Source organism: Suricata suricatta, chromosome X, assembly GCF_006229205.1.
Source record: "Suricata suricatta isolate VVHF042 chromosome X, meerkat_22Aug2017_6uvM2_HiC, whole genome shotgun sequence".
Taxonomy (NCBI): Eukaryota; Metazoa; Chordata; class Mammalia; order Carnivora; family Herpestidae; genus Suricata; species Suricata suricatta.
In genome coordinates, this window is record NC_043717.1 from 108,338,393 (window position 1) to 108,351,444 (window position 13,052).

General features: G+C 48.4%; 1 protein-coding gene across 3 annotated transcripts in view; it reads left to right on the top strand.

Moving 5' to 3' along the window:
- The window catches only part of PRRG3 (proline rich and Gla domain 3), an 11,048-nt gene extending 578 nt beyond the window's left edge, over positions 1-10,470 (top strand). Inside the window, exons 1-5 of one of the 3 annotated variants that reach the window (XM_029931007.1) lie at positions 245-331; positions 3,235-3,273; positions 4,318-4,478; positions 4,867-4,937; positions 9,882-10,470. In XM_029931007.1, the coding sequence (XP_029786867.1) occupies positions 3,267-3,273; positions 4,318-4,478; positions 4,867-4,937; positions 9,882-9,939 (297 nt within the window). In that variant the 5' untranslated portion in view covers positions 245-331; positions 3,235-3,266 and the 3' untranslated portion in view covers positions 9,940-10,470. Of the gene's footprint in view, positions 1-244; positions 332-495; positions 552-3,234; positions 3,274-4,317; positions 4,479-4,866; positions 4,938-9,881 lie in introns of those variants that run through there. The other 2 variants (XM_029931008.1, XM_029931009.1) reach the window with 2 other exon arrangements.
- The last annotated feature ends 2,582 nt before the right edge of the window (positions 10,471-13,052 follow it).

Below are 13,052 nucleotides of genomic sequence, written 5' to 3' on the forward strand. Positions count from 1 at the left end.
GGTGCTTAGTGCGCGCCGCCGCCCCTCCGGCCCAGCTTGCTGGCCCGCCTTCCGTCCCCCTCGGCCCGCTCTCCTCACCCCCACCCCTCTCCTGTCCTCGGCCCGGGGGCCCGGCTCGCGGTGCGGCGCGACCATCGCGGCCTGGCGATCAGGGCACGGTGGTCTTGGCGCTCGAGGGTGGCGCCCAAGACGCGGGGCGCGAGGCCAGACCAGGCGCAGCTGGGCGTGGGGGGCGGGCGGCGGCGGAGTCCCCAGAGGAGAGCAGGGGCAGGGGGGTGCAGAGGTAACCGGCAGGGGCCGGGCGCCCGGCTGCAAGAAGCGGGAGCTCCAGGTGCGCCTTGGCCCTGGCCTTGGCCTGGGCGGCTACGGGGCCCTAGGGGCGGCGGGAGGCAGGCGGGCAGGAACGGAGGGAGGGAGGAGATGGCTGGGCCGGGGGCTTGGCCGACGGGGAGCAGGTGGGCGGGGACAGGGGCCCTGCTTGTAGAGGCGCCACAGCGAGGTGTCGGGCTGCGTGCGCAAACAGGGCGGCCGCCTCCTGGGCCCAGAGAACGGTGAGGCCGTTTGGGTTGGGCGTCCCAGCCCTGAGGGCATGGTTCGGTGTTCAGGGTCACTGAGCTGGGTGTGGGGCACTGTTGTGGGGAGGATCTGGAGGCCCAGCCGGGCCAAGGCGTTGGGGGTCTTGAGCAGACCCAGACGAAGATTCTGGCTGGACCAGAAGATGGACCTTGTGGGCAGGGAGCAGCTGGTGGGCGATGGTGGTCAAGGATGGGCACTTTAGGCGCTGGCATGAGTGGAAGGGGACAAAGAGGGTCCAGAGTTTGAGTATGAGCATAATTTGGGAGTTCCATGTCACTGGGTGGGTTGATGACTCATGAGATTTGGCGATCACTGAAGCCTTTTCTGGCGACCAGTTCTGAATGAAAAGGGAGGATTTGGAGAAGTGGTATGGAGGCCACCTCTTGAGACACCCGGTGCTGTGATGGCCTCCGGTCCCCATGCGAGGGACTTTGGGAGTGATGTTTCAGAGTGCTGCTGATTTGGAAGCTTCAGCCTAGGCTACAGTTAAGGAAGGTCTTTGTGGTGGCCAGTGTCTGCCTTCCTTCCTTTCCAGGTCTTCAGGATTCAGTTGTGTTCCTGAGGGGAGTGGGTTAAAAATTCCTCCGGCCTACAAGCAGCCTTACAGCATCCACCAGGGGTAGGAGGGACATGTGCATGCGTGACTGCAGCAGCATTTTCTGTCGTGGAGCCCTCATGCTTCCTCGCTGTTGCCACAGCAACGCCCTATTGATGGTGTATTTATAGGGGAAGAAGCAGGCGCTAAATTTTGGGGAAGGAGAAGGAGGCGGCTTCATGGCAGCAGCAGCAGCAGCAGTGATGGTGACTGCAGAATTGTTAATGGAATGGGCCATGCTCTGTGAGCTGCTTGGGGGAGTTCCTGGCTTGTTTGAAGCTTAAAACTGAACCAATGACTTCAGCAGGTGTCAGGAGAACACTCGTCCGTGGCTATGTGTGGGTGCGCACGCACCAAAGTCGGATGTGTTTGGGACAAGAGGTGGCTATATGTAAGCTATTATGTCATTTTTGCACATACAAATGAACAAAAACAACACTGAAGTTCTCTTTGATAAAAAATGAAATGTATGTTTTTCTATCTTCACTTTTAGTAGAGCCTTTACTCATTCTTTTCAAACCCTCATACAGCAGCTCCATTTTTAATTCAGTCAAAACCCTTGCTGCTTGGCACACCATACCCACAATCTCACCACATGACTGGCATTGGCCCTAGGGGAACCCCAGAGATCCATAATGAAGCAGAATTTGGAGTTAATATTGTTTCCACTCTGAAAACATTGAGGGCCAACTTTTCTTACGATGGTAGACCTATCCATTGACAGATTCACACCTTGATATTTTGGGTGGGATTGTTGTGGGATTCAAAAGATAAAATCCCCCTTGACATGGTGTTTCCAGAGACGGATGTTATGTCTGTTGTTTTTCTTTTAGCTTTAATTTTATTTATGATTTATACCCTACCTGTATGCCAAAAGCATTAGAAGGTATATTTTAAAAATACATAAGACTCTGAACACATGCATAGAAAACAATGTATGCCCTGTTGCAAGGGAGAAGCATATGTGCTCAGCAGCTGTGCTTCTAGAATGTTTGTCTTTGATGATCAGTGTTAACACTGAACTTCCTGGCAGCCTAGGCAAAAAGGGTGTCATAGCAGGTTACACCATTCATGTGTCTTACTTCCAGTTAGTCATAAAACCAGAGCTTCTTCTCGGGGAGGGGAGCAGCAGGGTGATTGCTCCCAGATGTGGACAGCTTGGCCAGTGCTCTGGAATATGTGCACGAGTGGGAGTCTGTGTTGGGGAAGAGCAGTGTGCTGTGACCATGGCTTACATAATGGCTGGATCATTCCTGAGCAGGAGTGAGGCTTTTGGGCAATATCTCACATTAGAGGCAACACTTGCATTGACTTAGCCTCTCAGTTTTGATTATGCCAATCACTATCCAGGTTCTCTACTGCAGTGTTCCTTCATGCAAAGAGAGAAAGTTAGGTTCAGAAGATCCTGGGCACTGTCTGGTGCAGGCAAACACAGTGAGTCACCTGGGTTTGGGTCCTGACTTTTGAGGTGGTTGTTGTTGCCATGTTAAGCTTTGCCAGTACCTGCTTCTTCAACACGTGCTGCCTGTTTTCCAGGAGCATGCTTGTCACTAGAGGTATCTGGGGCTTGCCATTGTGAGCAAAATTAGTTCCAAAAAAAAAAAAAGTGTCGTCTCTGTCACTCTTGATGTCCTTGACCTCACCTAAGTCCCCATCTGTCTGACGTCCTTTCAATTCAAAAGTGCAAAGATTTTTTTTGAGAGAGGTGAGGAAAGAGGAAACTTGGCCTATAGGAGGTTCTTGTTCTTTCCTTCTTTTTTTTTTCTTTTTTAAGAATGAAGTCAACCCTTAGGACTTGTAGACTCTCAGAATCTGTTCATGGGGGGAAAGAGCCAAAAGGTTAGCCTTGGGCTCTTCTACGCCTCAGGCAGGAAACTCTGGAAAGAGACCTTGGGGAAGTATGGGAAGTAATAGTGGCCCAGGGAGTGACTGTGCCTCATGAAGTGTTGCTTTGACCTTTGACAAGGCCAGCAGGGGAAGGGGTAGCATCCCAGCGTCAAAAGGATGCCCTGTAGGCTTTCGGGGTGTACTTTAATTGTGGCTCTGCTTTTCTCCTTTGCCAGGCAAGTGAGACACTGGATCTGAAGGAGCAACGATGGCAGGTGAGTTTTCAGGGGCCACACCGAGGAGCCTGGCCATGCCCAGGGGCTTATAGGAAACGTGCATGCTCACTTTTCAAGTCCTCTCCAGCTTTCCTGTCCCAAGTGTGTCCCTGTGGCCCCTGTCTCATCGGCTGCATAGTAGCTTTACCCTCTCAACTCTGGTTCCCTTCTGGAGTACGTGCTCACTTGTCAATGTGCACCTGCCCAGGCCACAGTGAGAGAAACTAATGTGACACGCCATGGAAAAGGGTACCTGCTTGTCGGTAAAGCCCTGCCTGCCTTGCTGCAAGGGGCTGGTTGAAGGAGATCTAGCTCAGGCATATAGCTGACCATGCCAGGTAGCTTGACCGTAGCAGGGTCCCTCCCTTTGGAACAAGCAGATATGGCTAGCACTCAATGACATTTTTGCAGGAAGTATCTTTGCCCAGTGTACAAAAGCTTACATTCTCCCTGCTACTCTCTTCCCCGAGGCACTCTCAGATTTGTATGCATCCAGTGCCCCAATCTAGCCTAGATTGGGTTTGTAGTAGACTGTTTGGGGCTAGGCTATTGATGATGGCACAGGTGGCCATTCAGGTAGAAGGACACCACCTTGGTAGAGTGTTATGGGGTGATTTGGTATTGGTGACCAGCATCAGTCCGTAGGGGAACCAATTCTTATGATAAGAGTTCTTATGTTCTCTTTTTGAGGTGAGGCAAAAGATACTGGGTACTTTTTCACTGTTGACTACAATACTCAAAATCTTTCATGTCCATTGTTCCTGTGCACCATGCACCTCTCTCTCAGATCTCATTTCCTCCATAACACCAGAGGCCTGAGTTTTGTTGGGTTCATGGTATTCTAAGCAGATACACCATGGCCTCACAGAAAGTCAGCACTTCGGTCACTTTTACAAAGGGCTAGTTATATCTGGGGCAGTGTCTTGCCCGCTGGCTGTGTCTTGCTTCCCTTTGTCATTGTGTTTCTGTGTCTGCGCTGAGTGCTGTTTGAAGGAGCCCTTGGGCACCTCCTTATTCGAGGCTTCAGTGCAGCTCTCTCTTCAGTGTTTCTAGAGGCCAAGAATGCCCATTCGGTCCTGAAACGGTTCCCTCGTGCCAATGAATTTCTGGAGGAGCTGCGCCAGGGTACCATCGAGCGAGAGTGCATGGAAGAGGTCTGCAGCTACGAGGAGGTCAAGGAGGTGTTTGAGGACAAAGAGAAAACGGCATGTACTGTCCTGGAGCTAGTTTCTGGGAGCAGGGGGAGCCTCAGGAATAGCAAGAGCAGGCCCTGGTATCTCAGACCAGTCAGAAGCAACGAAGAAAATCCAGCCCAGTCTAAGGCAGGGACATTAGGGCCATAGAATGACAGCCCACATGTCCTTAGAGTCTCAGCTGCCCCATTGTGGGGACCTCCTCATTTGGGAGCATTGTAATTTGTCCTAGGTGCATTCTGTAGCCTCTCTGATAGGTCCCAGACACCAGTCAGCTGGGGCAGGGTGGGGAGCAGCTGCAGGCCCTGCCAAACATACCAGACTTGCTGAGGGCCTCTGAGGTTCAGCTGGGGCATGAGCTCGTGCCTTGTAAATGTAAGCGGCCATTTTTCTTTTGTAGATGGAGTTCTGGAAGGGGTACCCGAATGCAGTCTACTCAGTTCGAGACCCTGCACAAAGCCCAGATGCCATGTATGTGGTGGTTCCCCTTCTGGGGGTGGCGTTGCTGATTGTCATTGCCTTGTTCATCATCTGGAGGTGCCAGCTGCAGAAAGCCGCCCGACATCACCCCTCGTATGCTCAGAACCGGTACCTAGCCAGTCGCGCCGGGCACAGCCTCCCCAGGGTCATGGTGTACCGGGGCACTGTGCATAGCCAGGGGGAGTCCTCTGCACACCGGGAGGCAGGGAGCAACCCACAGGTGGTGCTGGGGCCCAGTCGAGGGGGCAGAACCACGGTCCACCTCGAGAGCACCCTCTATCTCCCTGAGCTCTCTCTCTCCAGGTTGTCCAGTGCCACCCCTCCCCCGTCTTATGAGGAGGTGACTGCACCCCAGGAGAGCAGCAGTGAGGAGGCGAGTGTCTCTTACAGTGACCCACCCCCAAAGTATGAGGAGATAGTGGCCACCAACCCTGGCTCGGACAAGGAGTAGAAGTCGTGTCCTGTCCAGTGTGAAAGCCTCTTTCAGGGGTCTCCTATTTTCTTTTTAACTTTTTAAAGACTGTGCCACCACAAAACAGCCTTAGCCTCCTTGTTGCCAAATAATTTCCTAACCGGGGATTTGTAGGAAGTCAGTTGTCAGAGACAGGTGGAGGGGGTTAGGGAACACACATGCGTCAAAGCCCCTGGGGAGAGCTACAGGCCAGAGAGCCCAGCTCCTCCAGAAATCCCCATGCTCCTGCCATCCTGTTGTCTCATCAGGAACTGGCTTCTCTTATGCCAAAGGTATTACCCTATTGAGTTGATTGTGGCCAGAATGTCCATAAGCTCAAGCCCTGGGACTGTGCAGCTGGCTGGAGACCTGTGTTTGGAAGCTTAGACCACAGACATGATGGAGAGAAGCTATCCCTTCAGCAGCCCCCTTTCCTCAACAGTCTTGTGCTTTCTGTCCTGCTTACATTTTGAGGACAGAGACAAGAACTGAACAAAAAACAAAATGAGTAATAACAAATAAATGAAAGAGTGACACAGTAAAACAAAACACTATAACTTGTGCCATTTATAGAGGATTGAGGGAAATCAACTCTGTGATACTCCCCTGCCCCAATCCCCGCCCCTACTTCCCTGACCACATTAAAAGGAATATCTAGAGCAAGCTGGAAGGATGACAGGGTGTGTGAAGGATGAGAGAAAGCGGTCTGGCTACGATACCAAACAAGAGGCCCACATGAACTTTGCCATCCTAGAGGCTAGCTCTGCTTCTAGTGTGCTTGGCCTCCTGAACTTGACTTTCCAGATGTGTACTATCTGGGCAAAAACTGCTACCCACTGGCATAAGCCCAATCATAGTTCTGGGAAAACTAATGCTGGTGACCCTGCCTGGGAAGCCCATGGGCTAAGCGGTTGGGGGTAGAGGCTGGGGCAGAGAGCTGAAGTTTTCTACTAATGAGGTTGATTGGCCCATGGGATGATTAAACCCATGAACTTAGCCTCCTCAGCGCTGTGCTGTCTGGCTTTGAACTTTTAGGATTCTTCCCTTTTTGTGACTAGGTGCAATGAGTTGAACTTGAACTTCAGATGACTGATTTATCCTTAATAATGGTGCCCACTTGGGGAAAAGATTCTGAAGTGTCCCTTTTCAGAAATTTCTTGGCAAAAGAGATGGGGAAGCCTGTGACTTGGGGTCAAACGCCCATCCAGGGTGTTGCCAGGTGCAGGTTCATTTTTAATAACCCCTTTCTGTGGCCCAATAGCTGTCCTCCTCTGCCGTTCAGTGAGGCTTTGGACAGTAGCTGGGCAGAAGTGACTCACCCTTTAACTGTCCGTGACAATGTGAAAGACTTTTGACACCGCCTCCCCCCACCCTTGCATGTCCATCTCTTGGCCTCAGTGCCAAACCATTTTTCCTCTGTGGTGCTTTAAAAAATGTAGCAAATTTTTGTGGGGCCCCAAAGAGTGCATCGCCAGGGTCTGTTGGCAACCACAGCAGTTAAAAACCCACGAAGAAGACAAGCTTCTTCTGTCAAAACAGCTCTCTAAGGCAGACATCAGGCCTCATTCTCTGAATGCAACCCTGCTTTGAAACCACAGATGACCTCTGGAGGCCCCTCCAGTCCCGAGGACTTGCCCAGGGACATGGTTCATGTTAGGAGGCTTGTGTTCTTATCCCATGAGTCCACCATCTTGCACAACTTGACTCGGCAGCTGGGGTTTTCCATCCTTCCCCCTACTTCCCAGGCCTATTTCAGTCTGACTGAGCTAAAGCCTGTGCAGTTCTTGAAGTACCAGGGAGCCAGTGCAGTTTTCCTTTAGGAAGATTCTTCTAGAAATGTGTACCTTATAGGGGACCAGTCTTAGTGGAGATCTTCAGATGAATGTGATATTGAGTTTCAACATGGACAGTTGGTCTCTTGTCAGTTGACACTTGCTGTGCCCTCCTTCTGTAAGAGTTTCCGATGCCAGAGGTGCTGACCAGGTGTCATTCTACCTTTCCTTTTTTTCCCTTTTCCTCCTTCTGGGCCTCTAACACTGCACTTTTATCCTTCCTCACAAATGTATTTTTGGCCTAGAAAAGCCCTGCTTTACCACAATGGAGGCTGCAATTAGTCCTGTTTGGTCATGTTGGAGGACCTGTGGCAACCTGAAGCTCTGGGCCAGCCCGGCTTTCCCATCATTTCCTCAGGCAGGTGCCTGAGTGTGACCTGGGAGAGGACACTCACCCCTATATATCTCCTACCTACCGAAAAGAGAGCCAAGCATTGGCCCCACTTACCAGAGCCAAAGGGAGTATGCCAAGAATGTCTGCTGCCTTTGGCATCTGTTGAGCCCTTCCCTGCCAAACTGGGTGGAGATGGGAGGGAGCAGGAAGCAGGAACCTGATCTGGTGGAGGACAGTATGTGTTATGTCCTTCAGGCATTGAGCGAAGGCCTATGGGGAGAGTTCACAAGCAGCTCCTAGGGCCCTGTGTTCCGTTCAGGTGCTTGGCAGCATTCTTCTAGATGGGCTTGCCACTGTGGTCTCCGGGATGGTTTTTTTTTTTTTTTTTTTTTTTTTGCAGTATATGTAGAAAAAAGACTGTACAGTATACAACGGTCATAACTCCTCGCGGTGCACATTTGGCTTTTACGAATGCCTTGTATATATATTTTCAAACTGTCTTTGTATGGACGTTGGTTTGATACAATGCTAAATCTGTAGTAGCCACATTTTTGTTGTTTTTGGACTTGTGTGTGTGTGTGTGTGTGTGTGTGCGTGCCTGCCTGTACACGTGTGCATGTTGCCTTTTCTCGTATGCTTATCTGAAACACTAGCTGGTGTGCAGCTATATTTGTACCAGGAGGGTTCCGGTCTGACGGGAAGAGTGTCACCTCTTGGGCTGGACAGCCTTTTGACAAGGCCCTGAGGGAGAGCTGCTATTAGCTGTTCAGGCCCTACAAAGTCACCACTTTCTGCCTCACTTCATGAAAAGTTTTGTGAGAATACTAAGCAGCTCCATCCTGTGGGCCTCTGCCTCGCAGGACCCCCACACGCCCTTTTGGCACAGGGTCCTCTGCTTCGGTTCCTGCTCTGTTGGTATTAGCAGCTGAAGAAGATCTGAGCACTCCTGGACCATTTTATTTTTTATTTTATCTTTTGGCGGAAAAATGTGTGACTCTTGACTTTCAGAATGGTGGGGCTAGTTATTTAGGTATTTTTCATTAAGAAAAAAGAGAAAAGGCTTTAAAAAATTCCTTGAAATATGACTGTCACTTGTTTTCAACCAAAAACTTTTTAAGACTTTTTAAAACAAGATTCACAAACCTGTCCTTCCATCGCTGCTCCCCATCACCTGGGGTTTTCAAAATGAAAGCACAAGGGAAAGAGTGAGGTGCACAGGTGTCCAGTAACACCCAGCAGGCTGACTTGGAAGCCAGCGACCTCCTTTCATGCTGGTGAATCCCACTGCCATTAGGGTGAATTCCTTAGGGTGCTTGAGAAAACATGAATGTGCCCAGTGGGTTGGATGTTGCCTTTCTGGTAGCCTGAATATGACGAATTCAGGACAGGAAAGTGTCTTTTTTTAAGGAGTTGGAGACAGATGGTTCCTCTCTGGCTGCCGGTTGATCTTTTGACAACAAAATGGCGTCCCATGAGAAGAAGGAAAAAACAACGCTGCCTCTAGATTGTTCTTTTGTCTGGGGGGATGGGGGGGCAGAAAAAGAGAGAGACAGAGAGAGAGAGAAAGACTCTCTTATTCACTTATGCTCTGTGTTTTGAGTAATGTGCCTGTGTACTATGTCTTGCATGTGCTCTCATGGTCAAGGCTAAGATGAGGAGCTAGGCAGAAAAGCTCTTCAGCCGAACAAGTAATGAAGCTCAATTTCAGGATTGTGTGTGATTCAGAAACAAGCACATTCTCCCCACTGAACTCTGTTCACACTAATCAGTATAATTAGCTAATTTCAAAGTACTGTAATCAGACTGCCTACAACTATGCTAAAAGCCTATTAGTTTGAAGCCCACTAATTCAGAACTTATAGAAAAATCACAACTTAAGATAATTCATGGTATCTGTGATTCTTGATCTGTAGAAATGTTAGATATATTCTTCCCTTTAGTCAATTTTCAGGGTCGTATGTGTAAGAGGGATCTAGTTAAAATGAGCACGTTTTTCAAATAAAAGGCTCAAATTATCAGGGATCCCTTCACCGTGCCTTCAGCTTTGGGGTTCAGTGATTCTTGTGTGTGAGGATCTTTCCACATAGGATGATCTCTTGGTCTCTCTGCATTGTAGTAATGTTGGGTGCTGCGGCGTTTCATTCTCCTCCTTTATTTACCTTATGAATAACGTAGTTTGTGAACTAGCTTGCAATGTAAAGTAACATAACTGTGTATCTTGCTACATATTCTGTAAAGCAGATGTTTTGCTAACATCCCATTGTTACTCCCATTGTCCTCCCTCAAATATTAAACATATGGAGTTTTTCCTTTCACAGGCTGTGGGCGGTGAGTCTCTCTCTAGCAGGAATTTCTCTGACAAAGATATCCAAATAGCACACCCCCTCCGGCTCGTTGCCTCAACAGTTGTTGCACTGTACTGAGACATCTGACCCTTGAACAGCGCCTGCCCTTCTCCCGCCCCCAACCTAAGCATTTACACAGATATTCAAGATTGGAACAAATCCCACAGCTGCTTTTGCCTCCCGATCTGTCTCCCCTTCTGGATGCCACTTTCCCAGGCTCGAACACACCTGCTATTTCACTCTGTGATTATGAATTTGTGACAGTGGAAACCCTGATATGTGCAACTGAGGTTATCAACATGATTACTGTGAAATGGATTAATTTTTGTACCACGTTAAACTGTGCTCATATTCACGCATTGATCCATGTTAGCTGGGAAATCTGTACATTCAGTAGTATGTCAGGATTTCACTGAAGCCTGGGAGGAACAAACACTGCTTCTGATTCTCTGTCTCTCTCACTCTCTCTCTCTCACTCTCTTTATAATTGTTGAGTTTAGTTGTTAAATTTTGTCTCTTTCTGTACAAAAAGATAATAATAATAAAGAGCACATGGCATTCACTTGTGTCCTGGCCTCATCAATCTTGGATCCCTGCTGACTCCCAAACTTGCAGGAGGTTTTGATGGTTGTGGGCCAAACTAGTTTTTTTTTTCCAAAAGCCAGACTGTAGATAAGGAAACAGCCCAAACCAGTTTTGAAGCAGGAAGTAGCGGTGTGCTGGGCCCTAAAGTTTGTCTTCATGTTTGTAAGATGATCTCTTGACCCATCCCCCTGGGATGAGATTAGTAAACTCTGTCACAAATCAAGTTAGCAACTTCACTGTCACCTGATCCCTAGTTACACACAGAAGTGTCTCTTGCTAGAAGGATGCCTTGCTTGGTTTCAGAGTTGGGGGAGGGGTGGGAGAGAGAATTTTTACTGTGTCCTGTGAAGGTAGGGCTTAATACTTAGGCTTCACCTTGGCTCAGCTTCTTGAATTCTGAGGACGGCAAGACTCAAGGACTATTCAGAAGGCAATGAGGCCTTAGCTTCCCCTTGGTGGAAGCATAGTATTAGCCTCAAACAGTCCCAGGATTGGTGTGGGGTGAGATATGGCCATGAGGTATCACCAGTGCAAGTTGGGCCAATACCCAGTAATGAAAATAATACACTTTTAATAAGAAAAACCATGGCAGTGTTGAGAAAATGATGGTGAAACTTAAGACCTCCTTTGAGGATTGAATATGGAGGCTAAATGCCACAAATGGCAACCAGAGGTGTTGGGTTCCATTCTTACCCTAGACTGGCTTTTTAAGTAATGTCAACCTTCTGGGGATGCTGAGAAGTCAAATGAATACTCTTCAAGCAGATTTCAGTACACTGATGGGGTCATGTTCTGAACATGGGTTTTCAACTTTAGGCTTTTTTTCTTTTTGTCAGAAACAAGCATTCTAGGCAACGACTTAAGACTCTCAGGCTAGCCCATGTGAGGAAGCTAATATGTGAGGGAAGCCCCTGGCTTCCAAATTCCCTACTGTGACACCATCCAAAGGACTGGGCTTCCCTTTCTTGTTTACGTGCTGTACCACAAGATCACATGTTCTAGGGCCAAGATGCTGTGATTGCCTGTGGATGGTGAGCACAAATCAGGAGGAAGGATTTAAAAGAGTGATGGTATGGAATAAGGGGCAGACTTATTGCTCCTGAGTGTGGCTTGAGATCCTTTATGTCATCCTTTCCCAAAGCCCCCACCCCATACTACTGCCAGAACCTTTGAGGCGCTGGTCTGAAACTGCACAGAGTGAAGGAATGGAGGGATAGTGGGAAGATCCAACAGAGTTGTATTTGTAAATAATCATAGCCAATATTTATTGAGCACTTAGTATATGCCAGGACTTGCAGATGTATTAACTGAGACAGTCCAGCCAACAAACCCTTGGTAGCTGAGGGAAGCAAGGACAGAGAGATATGCTGTTTGGCCAAGGGCTCACAGACAGGAAGTGCTGCCATCATCATGTGATCTCAGGTCTACCGTGATTGCCCCACCCAGAGCCACTCATATGACATGCTGGTCTCCTTTGCAGATCACTTTGCTTTTGTTTTCTTACTGACTGGCCAACCCTCCAGGATCCCCACATCTCCTCTTGCCCAACTGTTAATTCCACAAGGGCAGGGAACATGTAAAAGTTTTTTTTCCCTAGTTCTTCCTCAGAACTTGGCATGGTGGCTCACACTGTTCAATGAAATAAAATGTGTTGATGGATTATATCCTCTAACAAGAATCCAACCTTCAATGGGTCAGTTAAGTCAGGCTGCCATAATGAAGTGCCACAACCTGTATGGCTTAAAGGACATAGATGTATTCTCTTATAGTTCTAGAAGTTGGAAGTCTGAGATCCAGGTTTTGGCAGGGTTGGTTTCTAAGGCCTTTCCCTTTAGCTTGTAGACCATACTTTTCTACCTGTGTCCTCATGCTCTTCCCTAGGTGTGTCTTGGTGTCTTTATCTCTTCTGTGTGTAAAGACACAAGTCAGATTGGATTAGGGCCCACTCTTTTGAAATTGCTCAGCCTAAATTACCTCTTTAAAGATACCACCCCCAATATAATCATATTCTGAGGTACTGGCAGTCAGGACTTAAACATACGAATTTGGAAGTGGTGGCAGACACAATTCAGCCCATAACATTCTGCTTGTGGCATGGAGAGTCTTTGTTGTTCCTTATTCCAACCTTGAGCACATCACACATACTCTGAAAAGCTTGGGAGTGGATATCAAGACTGGGGCACCTTGTCAGTCTCAAACCAGTCCCCAAAACAGTTTCTTCACTGTCACAAATGGACAGGCCTGGAATGGTTGTCAAAGGTGCCAACAAGGGAGGTGGGATTGGGAGAGAAGTGGGCTTCAGAATAGTTTTCCCAGGGTTCTTCTGTGGAGAGTGATGTGAGAACCAAAAGCCTGAAAGTAGACAGAATTTTTCTGCCCCCCTCAGATTTTTTATCAACAAAATATGTTGTTTTTACAAATGTCAAGGCCAGCATCAACAGTAGCAGTGACTTTAAGTAATTTCTCTAAGGAGCTCAAACTGTGATGAATTCAGTTTCACCAGTCTTTATGAGCTGTAAAAATACAGGCTGGGTAACACTTCATATCAAACTGGTTACA